This window comes from Capricornis sumatraensis, chromosome 5 (genome assembly GCF_032405125.1).
Source record: "Capricornis sumatraensis isolate serow.1 chromosome 5, serow.2, whole genome shotgun sequence".
Classification (NCBI taxonomy): Eukaryota; Metazoa; Chordata; class Mammalia; order Artiodactyla; family Bovidae; genus Capricornis; species Capricornis sumatraensis.
In genome coordinates this window covers 49,455,942-49,470,396 of record NC_091073.1, presented here as the reverse complement: position 1 = coordinate 49,470,396, position 14,455 = coordinate 49,455,942, and the positions used below count along the sequence as shown (strand labels likewise).

The 14,455-nt window shown below is 37.4% G+C and overlaps 1 protein-coding gene across 2 annotated transcripts in view; it reads left to right on the top strand.

Moving 5' to 3' along the window:
• Positions 1-10,947, top strand: part of SLC26A5 (solute carrier family 26 member 5) — a 36,492-nt gene extending 25,545 nt beyond the window's left edge. For both annotated transcript variants that reach the window (XM_068972335.1, XM_068972334.1), the window contains 6 exons: positions 3,580-3,649; positions 6,932-7,024; positions 7,894-8,001; positions 8,690-8,890; positions 9,507-9,561; positions 10,763-10,947. In XM_068972335.1, the coding sequence (XP_068828436.1) occupies positions 3,580-3,649; positions 6,932-7,024; positions 7,894-8,001; positions 8,690-8,890; positions 9,507-9,561; positions 10,763-10,947 (712 nt within the window). The remainder of the gene's footprint in view (positions 1-3,579; positions 3,650-6,931; positions 7,025-7,893; positions 8,002-8,689; positions 8,891-9,506; positions 9,562-10,762) is intronic.
• The last annotated feature ends 3,508 nt before the right edge of the window (positions 10,948-14,455 follow it).

Here is a 14,455-nt window from a genome sequence, read left to right as displayed (position 1 = left end):
TCTCCAGGCCAGAATACTGGAATGAGTTGCCATTTCCTCCTCCAGGGCATCTTCCCGACCCTGGGATCAAACCCTCATCTCTTTTGTCTCCTGCTTTGGCAGGCAGGTTCTTTACCACTGTTGCCACCTGTGGTCCGTGTGTTAACCCCTACTCACCCCTGCCCCCTGGCAACTAGATTGCAACATACGGACAACGTTTTGAGTCTCTTTTAAAAGGTTTTCTCCTAACTGTGAACTCAGCTGAGAACCTTTCTTCTTGTCTACAGTATCAGTCCTTGGTGTTATATTTGTCCACAGTCATCACTAGACTGTGAGCACGAGCAACTTAATTGTAGAGGTGAGATTCCTGGAGCCCAGAACCAGCACATGATTGTGTGTTCACTGAATGTTTGTTGAGGGAACCTACCTAGAAAAACCTGTGACATTTCCGCTATGGATTCTAACTCACAAAGCAGTTTACATACATGCTGAGGAATACCAGAACATGGTAACAAGGCCATGAAATGTCAAAGAAAACACCTTGAGCCATATTCTGTGTCTGCCAAGCTCTCTAATTTGAACAACTCACCTAACCCCACTGGACTTCAGTTTCTTTTCTACATGATGGCAGAAATAAACCCAGGATATTTTTAATGGGCTATAATAAGGTAATATCAGGTGTTTAAGAAATAGTACCTATCATCATTTCACTGTCTACTTTGAGCCAGACTGTAAAGATATAGAAATTTGTGTTCTTGAAAAATAATGTTTAAAATCTATTCATTTGGGACTTCCTTAGTGGTCCAGGAGCTAAGACTCCACACTCCCAATGCAAGAGCCCTGGGTTCAATTCCTGGTCAAGGAACACAAAATCTCACATGCTGTGAGTGAGAGTTCACATGCTGCAACTAAAGATCTCACATACCACTATGAAGATGAAAGATCCCACATTCCACAACTAAGACCCAGCACAGCCACAGAAATCAAAAGTAATTTTTAAAAATCTACTCAGTTGCTATTATTTTCTCCCATTCTGAGGGTTGTCTTTTCACCTTGTTTATAGTTTCCTTTGCTGTGCAAAAGCCTTTATGTTTAAGTAGGTCCCACTCGTTTATTTTTGTTTTTATCTCCTTTATTCTAGAAGGTGGGTCACAGAGGATCTTGCTGTGATATATGTCATAGAGTGTTCTGCCTATGTTTTCCTCTATGAGTTTTTTAGTTTCTGGTTTTATGTTTAGATCTTTAATCCATTTTGAGTTTATCTTTGTATATGCTGTTATGAAGCGTTCTGATTTCATTCTTTTACACATAGCTGTCCAGTTTTCCCAGTGCCACTTATTGAAGAGACTGTCTTTTCCCCATTGTATATTCTTGCCTCATTTGTCAAAAATAAGGTGCCCATAGGTGCATGGGTTTATCTCTGGGCTTTCTGTCTTGTTCCACTGGTCTATGTTTCTGTTTTTGTGCCAGTACCTTATTGTCTTGGTGACTGTAGCTCTGTAGTATAGTCTGAGGTCAGGAAGGTTGATTCCTTCAGCTTCATTCTTCTTTTTCAAGATTGCTTTGCCTATCTGAAGTCTTTTGTGTTTCTATACAAAGTGTGAAATTTTTTGTTCTAGTTCTGTGAAAAATGCCATTGGTAATTTGACAGGGATTGCATTGAATCTGTAGACTGCATTTGGTAGTATATTCATTTTCACAATATTGATTCTTCCAACCCAACAACATGGACTATCTTTCCATCTGTTTTACATCAGCTTTGATTTCTTTCATCAGTGTCTTAATAGTTTTCTGTATACAACTCTTTGATTCTGTAGGTACGTTTACTGCTAGGTATTTTATTCTTTTCGTTGCAATAATTTTCTGATTTTTTTGTTGTTAATGTGTAGGAATACAAATAATAGCAAATGAAACAACGGATGAAGCATTAATTTCCAAATTATACAAGCAGCTCATGCAACCCAACACCAGAAAAACAAGCACCCCAATCAAAAAGTAGGCAGAAGATGACCTAAACAGACATTTCTCCAAAGAAGACATACAAACACATGAAAAGATGCTCAACATCACTCGTTATTAGAGAAATGCAAATCAAAACTACAATGAGATACCATCTCACACTGGTCAGAATGGCCATCATCAAAAAATCTACAAACAATAAATGCTGGAGAGGGTGTGGAGAAAAAAGAACCTTCTTTCTCTATTGGTAGGAATGTAAATTGATACAGCAGCTATGGAATACAGTATGGAAATCCCTTAAAAAACTAGGAATAAAACTACCATATGACTCAACAACCCCATTTCTGGGCATATACCCTGAGAAAACCATAATTGAAAAAGACACAAGTACCCCAGCTATTTAGAGTACATAGGACATGGAAGCAACCTAGATGTCCATAAACAGATGAATGGATAAAGAAGCTGTGGTACACAGCTGTGGTACATATATACAATGGAATGTAACTCAGCCATAAAAAGGAACACATTTGAGTCAGTTCTAAAGAAGTGGATGAACCTAGAGCCTATTATACAGAGTGGAGTAAGCAGAAAGAGAAAAACAAATATTAACACATATACATGGAATCTACAAAAGTGGTACTGATGAGCCTATTTGCAGGACAGCAGTTAAGACACATACATAAAGAACAGACTTGTTCACACAGAGAGGTGGGGAGGAGAGGGTGGGACAGATCGAGAGAGCAGCATGGAATCATATACGCTACCGTACGTGAAACAGACAGCCAGTGGGAATTTGCAGTATGACTCAGGGAACTCAAACCAGCGCTCTGTGACAACCTAGAGGGGTGGGATGGGGTGGGGGGTGGGATGGGGTGGGAGGTGGGAGGGAGGTTCAAGAGGGAGGAGAGATATGTATACCTATGGCTGATATATGTTGATACATGCCAAAAACCAACACAATATTGTAAAGCAATTGTCCTTCAATTAAATATAAGTTTTTAAAAAATCTATTCACACTAAACTTAAGGAAACTCCTATGCTGATTTGAGATTTTTGTTTTCTCCCCACACCTTCTGTTGATCATCCAACCTCTTGTTCCACGTCAGTTCTCTTATTTCAAATAAAATGAAAATCCCCTCTCCTGTTTTAGAATTAGAGCAGGAAGATAATTCTCTCTACCGAGTGACATGAGATCATGTCCCAGACATAGTTTGAACTCTGCACAGTTCATTTTTCCTCCCATCTTTAAATCCCTAAGTCTTTTGTCTGGAACAGATTGTGTGTGTGATATGTGGATGGTATATACGAGCATGTGTGTGGTGTTATGTGTGTGTGTGTGTGTGTGTGTGTGGTGTGAGGCATATGTGCTGTGTATGTAAATTGTGTATGTGTGAGGTGTATGTGGGTGGGGGGTGTGAGATGTGTTAGGTTTGGGATGGTATGGGGAATGCAAATATAAGTGGAGCCCTTCTGAAAAATGACCATAAAAGGACCAAATAAAGGAAAAGAGAAAAGAACCAAATATCCCTGAAGTCACTAGCAAATCCATACAGGATTTGCAAATGTGCAGAATCTTGTGTTTCTATCACTACCTGAGCATCAGCATGATAGTATTTTAACATACTCCCTCTCTGTCTGCAGTCCAAGCTACAAAGTCCTTGGGCAGCTTCCTGACACTGATGTGTACATTGATATAGATGCGTATGAGGAGGTAGGTCCTTTTTTTCTATCATTTTAAATGGTTGTAAGCATATGATGTGATTGGCTTATTAAGTATTATTTTTACTCAGGATAGAGAGTTAGGGGTGGAGATCTGGGAAGTGTGGTGATCAGAGTGAAAAGTCTGAATTTCCATTTACTGTCTGGATTCGGTTTTATAGTTTATACTATACATCAGTTACACAGCCTGTTAATAATATTTTTCCTCTTTTTTAATGAGGATAAATATATATTCTTGGACTTAAAGTATATGTTTACAAAATACCAAGACTGTTTGCCAGGGTGGTCTGTGTGTGTGTGATTTCCTTCTGATGAATTCAAATGGGTGATAAAATTCTAATATTAACCATGTACAATCTGGGTGGTGGAGCTGTGGAATTCTCCTACTTCATTTTTTTTTCTGCTACATTTTTAGTGGTTAAAACTATGGCTCAAAATATCCTTGACTTTGAATTTTCTTTTCTGATGTGGAATCTCTTATGTAGAATCTTTTACAAAGTCTTAAACTGGTTTTATCTGATTGTTTTGTGTTTGGGAAGAAGTTATCAGACTCACTGCAAGATATTAATAAATTAGACTTGTGGTAGGATTGGTATATTTTCCCCCTTCCAAAGAATTATGTGCTTAATTACCTGTTTGCAACTGCATTCCAGAATTTCACGAGGCTTCTTGATAAAATTTTCACCTGAGTCTGTTTTGACTCCTACCTCCATTCTGTGAATAAACCAATATAAACTTCTGTTCTTTTTATGTGACTGCTTCTCAGTTTGAGTGGCAGCTCCCCTCTCCTAGATTCGCTTTTTTAATGTTTTTCAGTTTCTTCTTTGTATTTTATGGTAAAAAAAAAAAATGAAACAAAGACTTTTAAAAGAAATGGGAAGATGTGCATTTTTAAAGGCTTTCCATTCAACATGCCTTCCTTCAGAACATGAGTAAGTCAGCTAGACTGACATTCAGTTCAGTTCAGTCTCTCAGTCATGTCCGACTCTTTGTGACCCCATGAATCGCAGCATGCCAGGCGTCCCTGTCCATCACCATCTCCCGGAGTTCACTCAGACTCACGTCCATCAAGTCCGTGATGCCATCCAGCCATCTCATCCTCTGTCGTCCCCTTCTCCTCCTGCCCCCAATCCCTCCCAGCATCAGGGTCTTTTCCAGTGAGTCAACTCTTCGCATGAGGTGGCCAAAGTACTGGAGCTTCAGCTTTAGCATCATTCCTTCCAAAGAAATCCCAATGGACTGGTTAGATCTCCTTGCAGTCCAAGGGACCCTCAAGAGTCTTCTCCAACACCACAGTTCAAATGCATCAACTCTTCAGCACTCAGCCTTCTTCACAGTCCAACTCTCACATCCATACATGACCACTGGAAAAACCATAGCCTTGACTAGACGGACCTTAGTCGGCAAAGTAATGTCTCTGCTTTTGAATATACTATCTAGGTTGGTCATAACTTTTTTTCCAAGGAGTAAGCGTCTTTTAATTTCATGGCTGCAGTCACCATCTGCAGTGATTTTGGAGCCCCAAAAAATAAAGTCTGACACTGTTTCCACTGTTTCCCCATCTATTTCCCATGAAGTGATGGGACCAGATGCCATGATCTTCATTTTCTGAATGTTGAGCTTTAAGCCAACTTTTTCACTCTCTTCTTTCACTTTCATCAAGAGGCTTTTTAGCTCCTCTTCACTTTCTGCCATAAGGGTGGTGTCATCTGCATATCTGAGGTGATTGATATTTCTCCCGGCAATCTTAATTCCAGCTTGTGTTTCTTCCAGCCCAGCGTTTCTCATGATGTACTCTGCATATAAGTTAAATAAGCAGGGTGACAATATACAGCCTTGACATACTCCTTTTCCTATTTGGAACCAGTCTGTTGTTCCATGTCCAGTTCGAACTGTTGCTTCCTGACCTGCATACACAAGAGGCAGGTTAGGTGGTCTGGTATTCCCATCTCTTTCAGAATTTTCCACAGTTTCTTGTGATCCACACAGTCAAAGGCCTTGGCATAGTCAATAAAGCAGAAATAGATGTTTTTCTGGAACTCTTGCTTTTCCATGATCCAGCGGATGTTGGCAATTTGATCTCTGGTTCCTCTGCCTTTTCTAAAACCAGCTTGAATATCAGGGAGTTCATGGTTCACGTATTGCTGAAGCCTGGCTTGGAGAATTTTGAGCATTACTTTACTAGCATGTGAGATGAGTGCCATTGTGTGGTAGTTTGAGCATTCTTTGGCATTGCCTTTCTTTGGAATTGGAATGAAAACTGACCTTTTCCAGTCCTGTGGACACTGCTGATTTTCCAAATTTGCTGGCATATTGAGTGCAGCACTTTCACAGCATCATCTTTCAGGATTTGAAACAGCTCAACTGGAATTCCATCACCTCCACTAGCTTTGTTCGTAGTGATGCTTTCTAAGGCCCACTTGACTTCACATTCCAAGATGTCTGGCTCTAGATGAGTGATCACATCATCATGATTATCTGGGTCGTGAAGATCTTTTTTGTACAGTTCTTCCGTGTATTCTTGCCACCTCTTCTTAATATCTTCTGCTTCTATTAGGTCCAGACCATTTCTGTCCTTTATCGAGCCCATCTTTGCATGAAATGTTCCCTTGGTATCTCTAATTTTCTTGAAGAGATCTCTAGTCTTTCCCATTCTGTTGTTTTCCTCTATTTCTTCGCATTGATCACTGAAGAAGGCTTTCTTATCTCTTCTTGCTATTCTTTGGAACTCTGCATTCAGATGCTTATATCTTTCCTTTTCTCCTTTGCTTTTTGCTTCTCTTCTTTTCACAGCTATTTGTAAGGCCTCCCCAGACAGCCATTTTGCTTTTTCGCGTTTCTTTTCCATGGGGATGGTCTTGATCCCTGTCTTCTGGACAATGTCATGAACCTCATTCCATAGTTCATCAGGCACTCTATCTATCAGATCTAGACCCTTAAATCTATTTCTCACTTCTACTGTATAATCATAAGGGATTTGATTTAGGTCATACCTGAATGGTCTAGCGGTTTTCCCTACTTTCTTCAATTTAAGTCTGAATTTTGCAATAAAGAGTTCATGATCTGAGCCATAGTCAGCTACCGGTCTTGTTTTTGTTGACTGTGTGGAGCTTCTCCATCTTTGGCTGCAAAGACTGACATTATTTTATTTAAATCCTGTCAAAGGGTCCTTGGCAACATCTGTATTAATTTTCAAGTTGGAAAAGGGAGGTAGTTGAAGTTTTGATTCTGAAATATTTCCATATATTAAATTCACTAACATTTTATTTTTCAGGTCAAAGAAATTCCTGGAATAAAAATTTTCCAAATAAATGCCCCAATTTACTATGCAAATAGTGACTTATATAGCAATGCATTAAAAAGAAAGGTGAGTCACAAGAATTAAGAGTGATTATTTCTGAGGATGGAATCTAAAGATTGATAGGCATGTGAGGGTCACTTACATGTCTGTATATACCATTTATCTATTTCATTCTCTCCATCTCTATTTTTTTTAATTATAGTAAAATATAACTTAAAATTTATCATTTTAATGATTTGCAATTATACAAGTTAGTGGATGGAATTAAGTACTTTTCAATTGTTGGGTAACCAACACCACCATTCTTTCTCTTTTAATATATGCATATAGTTGTTTCAGAAATATTTAGAAAAAAATTAAGTTTCTTATTCTTGGGAATATATGGATTCCTTTGGTCATGATTAGTACTCCACCCCACACTATCCACTAAAGAGGAAAACCTCCCAGTCAACCTACACATTCTCTCAAATATAAAAAGCTGAGAGATCTAAGTTTGTAAAACACTACTTTAAAATTCTTTTTAGGGACTTCCCTGGTGGTCCAGTGGGTTAAGACTATGCTTTCCAGTGCTGGGGGTGTGGGTTCGATTCCTGGTTGGGAAGTAAAGATATCCCACATGCCTCGTGGCCAAAAACCGAAGGTTACAACAGAACTAGTAACAAATTGAATAAAGACCTTAAACGAGTGGTCCACATTAAAATTCTCTTTAATATTTAGCTTCTGGCTGTCTTGAATCAAGACCAAGAACAAGAAAAGTTACCAATGTTGTTTTAATGAGGGAGTAACCCAGTTCAGGGCATTTGAGAGAGGTAGAGCAAGGGTTAGGGTGATAACTCGGCACAGAAAACGATCAGATGGGGAGAATTAAAGATTAATTGCTTTGGGTGGATTCTGGGAGCAAGAAGTGATTGTTGCACTTATTGCCCTCTGTAAAGACCGGAGTGAACCCGGCCTTCATAATGGGAGCAAGAAGAAAGGCGATGAGGAAATATGCTAAGGAGGTTGGAAATGCCAACATGGCCAATGCGACTGTAGTGAAAGTGGTGAGTAGTCCCTGCAGTGCAGTTTCCTTTGTCTCTTGATCTGCGTGCTTCCCCTTTACTCTTGATCTGCGTGCCCCTCACCTTTTAACACAGCATGAAGTCCCTAGAATAGGAAAGCTTAGAAATAAGGTAAGTGTCCTTGATATATTAAAAATACATAAGAAGGTCAGTTATGAGAATGCTTCTGAAATAAGCAGTGATAGGAGCCAGGAAAATGTGATTTTTACAAGTGAAAATCACATAATACCTTACTAAATGTTACTATTATTACTTTGTCAGAAATTCATTCAGCTGATAGTGGAAAAAACCCTCAAAGACTGGTTTTTGCTGTTTGGTCTTATGGTAACTGTGGTCTGTCATGTCGAAATTAATAAGACTATTTTAGAAGTGAGAGGAAAATGGATATGAATAGTAAAGAAAGTGGTTTCATTAGAGGAAGAGAAGGAAATAGAGGAAGAGGAAGGAAAAAATAGAGGAAGAGAAGAAAAAAAAAGAAAGCTAAAATTGACTATTATGTACATATCCTTTTTTGTCATATACAAGGCTGGAATATAGTGAGTAATTTAGAAGAGATCTGCTATAATCAGAAACTGGAGAATATAAGGACTAATTTTTCTCTCATAAATCTTTCTCAGAACCAAAATATGAGTTGTTTATAGAATTCTGGTTTGGTTTGATTTTGACATAGGATGCCGAAGTAGATGGAGAAGATGGCACCAAGCCTGAGGAAGATGAGAATGAAATAAAATACCCCCCAATAGTCATCAAGAACACACTTCCTGAGGAACTGCGAAGATTTATGCCCCCAGGGGATAACATCCACACCATCATTCTGGATTTTACACAAGTCAATTTTATTGATTCTGTTGGTGTAAAAACTCTGGCAGGGGTAAGCATCATCTTCAAGGAGTCTTTTAAGGATAATATCTCTGTGCCCAGAATCGCCATCAGTTAAATCAGAAAACTGAACTAGGGTTTTCAACTCTCAAAATTTGGTTGCTGTTGCTTTTGTTTTTCAACTTTTTGTTGTTAAAAAGAACAAAAATATACAAAAGTAAAGAGCAGAGTGTAATGAACCCCCTGTAACCATCACTCGGCTTCAACAATTATCAATTCATGACCAATTTTGTTTCGTTTATCCCCCACACCCACTTTCCCCTCCTCTTATTTTGAAGCACATCTCAGTCATCATATAATCTATAAATATTTTAGTATATATCTCTTTGAGAAGATTTTTTAAAAGTCATCACCATAATGGTTTTATTACACTTGAATAAAATTTAACAAGAATTCTTCAATGTTCCAAGTCATCACTGTTGATATAAAAATCAAACAAAATGCAAATTTTAAATGATTAGTTCAAAATGCATAATTTTTGAAGCAAAGTCACTCAAGTGCATGAACCAGAGCATCTTATATCACTTAATACATATTAGTAGAAAGAAACTTCTCTTGATACCTCACAGAGTCAAGAGAAACTAAACTTTACTTCAACGTTCTTACAGATTGTGAAAGAATATGGAGATGTCGGTATTTATGTATATTTAGCAGGATGCAGTGGTGAGTACAATTTTAGAATGGGGAGGCATTTTATTTATTTATTTCTAAAACAGAATTTGTATTACATTTATTTACAATAATTTTTGTTATAAAAAAACTAAACAGTATCCATGAAGAGAAAACTTCATCTCTCTGCATCCTTGGGGGAGGCATTTTAACATTTTGGTTTTGTTTCTTTTTTTAATAACTACACTTAGAAGAGTTTTCCCTTAATTTTAGTTTTGGTGAAAATGAAAATTATTCTTCTGAAAATTACTCTGAAGCTAAGCTTTGAAATTAGCAACTCAACAGGCACTAACATTCCTGGGTTACTTGTGGCAGGCCTCTTGCACTGGAGTTTGAGGAAAGGAGCTCGTAAATCACTGTGAAGGAGTTGTGGTTTTTTTCAGTAATCATGTATTTAATGGCTGCCATAACAAAGTTATATAAAATCATTTAAGTGTTTTACCATGAAATGCCTGTTATTTTTAATATAAATTTTGGTTAAAACAATACTTGAAAATTAAATCCACATAAAGGCTTCACTTTTCACCTACCAGAATGGTAAAAATCGGAAATGTTTGACAGCAGGCTCTATAGGCTCGCTATGGGAGGATAGGAACCCTGACATTGCTGGTGGGAGTACAAACTGCAGCAGCGCTGTGGAGAGCAGAACAGCATTTTCTTTCCAAATTACAAATTCATTTTTACCTTTAACCCAGAAAATCCAGCAACATGCTACACACACTCAAAATGACACATTACATGATTAATCATCACAGTATACAAAAACAAAGGGCCAAAATCAATTTGTGTCAAACAGAAGGGGCCAGTTAAATAAACCATACGTAGAACACTGTGTAATGGTAAAAAAAAAAAACCAAAAGTGAAAAGATTAAGTAAAAAATCCCGAATTTTATATGTATGTACATATACACATGTATACATACACATACATACCAAAAGATGATGCTATCTTTGGGGTAATGGAAAATAATAAATATATACTTATATTTACATCTGCATAAAGACATACTGTAAGAATACACAAGAAAATAATAAAAGTGGCTTCCTTGACCAGGGGAGTGATGTCATGAGGACAAGTATTGGGGTGAGATTTTTTACTTTATATCATTTAAATATTTTATGTGAAAGTGTTATTTTTTTAATGTATAAGACTGACACCCAGAGTGTGGGCTAACTTTCCCTTTTTCTTTTATAGCCCAAGTTGTGAATGACCTCACTCGAAATCGATTCTTTGAAAATCCTGCCTTACTGGAGCTGCTGTTTCACAGCATTCACGATGCAGTCTTAGGCAGCCAAGCCCGAGAAGCGCTTGCTGAACAGGAAGGCTCGGCTGTTCCTCCCCAGGAGGACTCTGAGCCCAACGCCACTCCCGAGGCCTAGGCGAGGAGTTCAGCCTGCCATGGGGTATGAGCCTCTCGTGATTGTTAACCTACATGTTTTAAATACTAGACTCTAAGTTGTTGTGGGTTTTTTTTCCCCCTGAGGGTAAATACTAGTAGTCAAGGCTTGATTTGGAGGGTGAATGGCACACAGCAAGATGTATCTTACTTGTATTTTTTTTAATTGACTTTTCAAAAATGTTAGCTTCTTGCCTGCCTTTATTGTTCAATGACATTTCTGTTATTTCTTAGTATTATCTTTGTGAGCCAAGCACTTAAAAATTTATTTAAGTACTTTATCCACAAATCAGGTATGCTGTCACCAGATGGGTAGCAGTTCTTTTCTTCTTGTTGATCTACAGACTTTCTATAATCAGTTACTTCACAGAAGTGGCGAACTCACAATTTTTTAGAAGTTCTTTTTTAAAAATAACTATTTATTGTTATAGAAGCAGTATAAGTACATTGGAGAATATTAGAAAAGATAAACAAAATTAAGGAAAACCTTACATTACCATCAAAGATTATTGCTAACACTTTAATGCATATTCTTCCAGATCTTTTTCTATTCATATAATTTATATCTTTTAACCAAAATAAGATTATACTCTATGTAGTGTTCTGTAACCTATTTTTTTTCAGTCCACAATCTCTGCTTTCTCATTCTGAAACACATTTATTTACCTCAGACCATATTCAAAGTTCCCCAAGTGTCCCCACATTTGTAGTTGGTTTATCCAAGCTAGTATTCAGTATATGACCTTACACTACAAATGGTCATGTCCCTCTAAGTCTCAGAAGTCTATCTTAACCTAGCACTGTCCCTTTATTTATGACATGGACTTGTTAAGGGAGTTTGAGCAGTTGTGTAGAATCCCATCTTGTGAATGTGTCCACTTGCTTTTTCAAGGTGTTAGTTAGCTTGTCCCTCCATTTCCTGAAGTACCTATAATCTAGAAGTTATATCTAACTAAAGCCTTTGTGAATGTGAATAAAACATTTTTTTTTTGCTAGAATATATCATAGATGAGACACATGCTTCAAATCACATCACAACAGAAAACAAATAATATCTTGTTGATCTACCATTAATGATGTTAAAATAAATCATGGGATTAATGTGACAACCATCCCCCAATTATTTTCTCCTTTGTGACTAGTGAATCATCTGTATGGTTCTTTTAGTGTTGAATGAATGCTCAGTTCTCCATTAGCCATTCACCCAGGATTTTTAACGTTTAGTAATAGTTCTTGGCTTAATCAGCAATTTTATTAAGGGTTTATGATTTTTTTTTCTCTAATTCTCTCCTGTAGTTTTCTCTCAACTTGAATTATTTGATTATCCTTAAATACAGTTCTTACTTGAAAGCCAGGTTAAATGTTTTATTTTTTATGCTTAATTATCGACTTCAAAGTAAGGAATTGGTTTAATAGATGATGACAGATTAAGTTCTTTTAGGTTTCTCTTTTTTGGTATAATTATAGATTCATGAATTTTTGTAGTTTTAATGTGTTTGTCTATTATAGTTATTCTTTTTGGTGTTCAAATCATCACACCTGTGGCCAGTAGGACCCCTCCCTAGAAGTTTTGTTGTTGCTGCTAATAGTGAAGTAGCCTCAGGACCATGTATTTTAGAAATCTAACCAAATCCTGATTAGATTTGTATAGTTATCTATAACCATACAGATAATTGAGTATTATCTTTCTAAGTCCATAGAATTATCAGTTAATTCTTCATCAAACTCAGTTTTAAGCCAATGAGTAAAAAGCTATTTCAAGCATTTTTCTTTATAGCTGTTCAAAAGACCTTTAAACCAATATATGTCATCAAGTTCTTGCTCCTGTAATTCTAACCACGAGGTCACTCCAAATCACAGCACAAGTATTAGTCAATCTGCGTAAAGCCTCATCTGCTAAGATTTCCTGCTAATGTTTTGTCTTTTTTATGAGTTTCCTTACTGACTCATTTTAGTTTTCAGGAAGAAAACACTTTGAGGAGAAAAGTACATCAGGAAAAGACTAGATTAACATGAGCCTACTCCAAACCAAACCCTATGGTTTGTTCCTTTAACTCCTATCAGGTTTCTCAATGACTTTACTAATTTAAGTAGTCCCCCTCCTTTATAACCGATACTGTATCTAGATCTAGAGTGAAATTAAATTTGCATCCAGTTGTTTCCTTTGCACTCATCACACACAAGACCAGATACATTTGCCTTCTGAAAGAGCATGTAGTTGTAGGACCTCAACTTACACTGAAAACTTGTATAAGGGCTTGATCATTTCAGCCATTAAAGTAGAGCTCAAGGATTTTAAATAATGTTATATATTGCATAATCTTAGCATTAATTTTCAATAAATGCTTTACACACAGCATATACTCAAGTCTTGGTTGGTGATAGACTGAAAGTAGTATACAGGAAAAGTACCATCCATAGCTTACAAATTTGCATTTAACTTTTCTGCCCTTTAATTTTTAACCTATTCTGAAGAGAATTCTACCATGTACATAAAAAGCACTGAAGTCTTACTGAGGAAAAGTGTGTTTTCTGCATGCCTCTGATAACATAAGAATGCATTTCAAAATGTAATCTATATGTAAATATTTTGGAATCTTTTGTTTCATATAGTGGGAAGTTTCCTGACCTTTTTATACTTACAAATTTTATCTCTACTGCATTCTTTTCTGGACCTTAAAAGCTGTGTATCCTTCTGTTTGTATCTTTCTGTTTTTTAGCCCAGGTTCAAATTCAGATTCTTATTGCCCTATCAAAGAGCATAATCCACTGATAGATATAAGGACTAGACTACTTTATTTTATGGCAGTATGGAAACACCTTGTTTTCAGGAAGGTCCCATATACTGAAGCTGTCTTTTTCAAATCCTCTGCCAATATGACCATGGTTCATCTGTTCTCACAGTTGGATGGAATACGTTTGCAAACAATTGTGAACCAGGGCCCAGGAAACTCCTCATTCGTGTCATAGACACTGACTGTACAATCACATAGCAGCTGAGAGTGGGATCTCAATGTGAGTCTCATCTGCAGAGGGACTCAAGAGAAACAGTGAAGGGAATGGGTCCTCTGCAGCCCTACGAGGTCATTTTGTAGATTTCAGGCAACATCTAAAATATCCACTCCCTGTATTTGGTCCTGCATCCTTACCTGTCTAACAGAGAAAGGAGATGCCTGCCTACAAAGGTCCATGTTGAGAAAATGAGACCGCCCTCTTGTGTGACTGGCGAGGGTAGCAAACCTAGAGTCTGCCGGCCAGGGGGCAGGTGTGTGTTGATGTTGGGAGGTGCCCTTGAGTGGGAATGAGGAAGGAAGTTTATGATGGTGAAGAAGCCCACCCTTTTAATCAGTTTCAATCCTAAAATCAAACCCAACTTCCTTGGTGTTAGACTGTATGCTTTAGTGAGTGCAAAAATGCTGTTGGTCCCTTTTTAGTGTACCTTTTAGGAATGCTTTTAGGATTCAGTGTGTAGGTTCTTGATAATGTGGTTT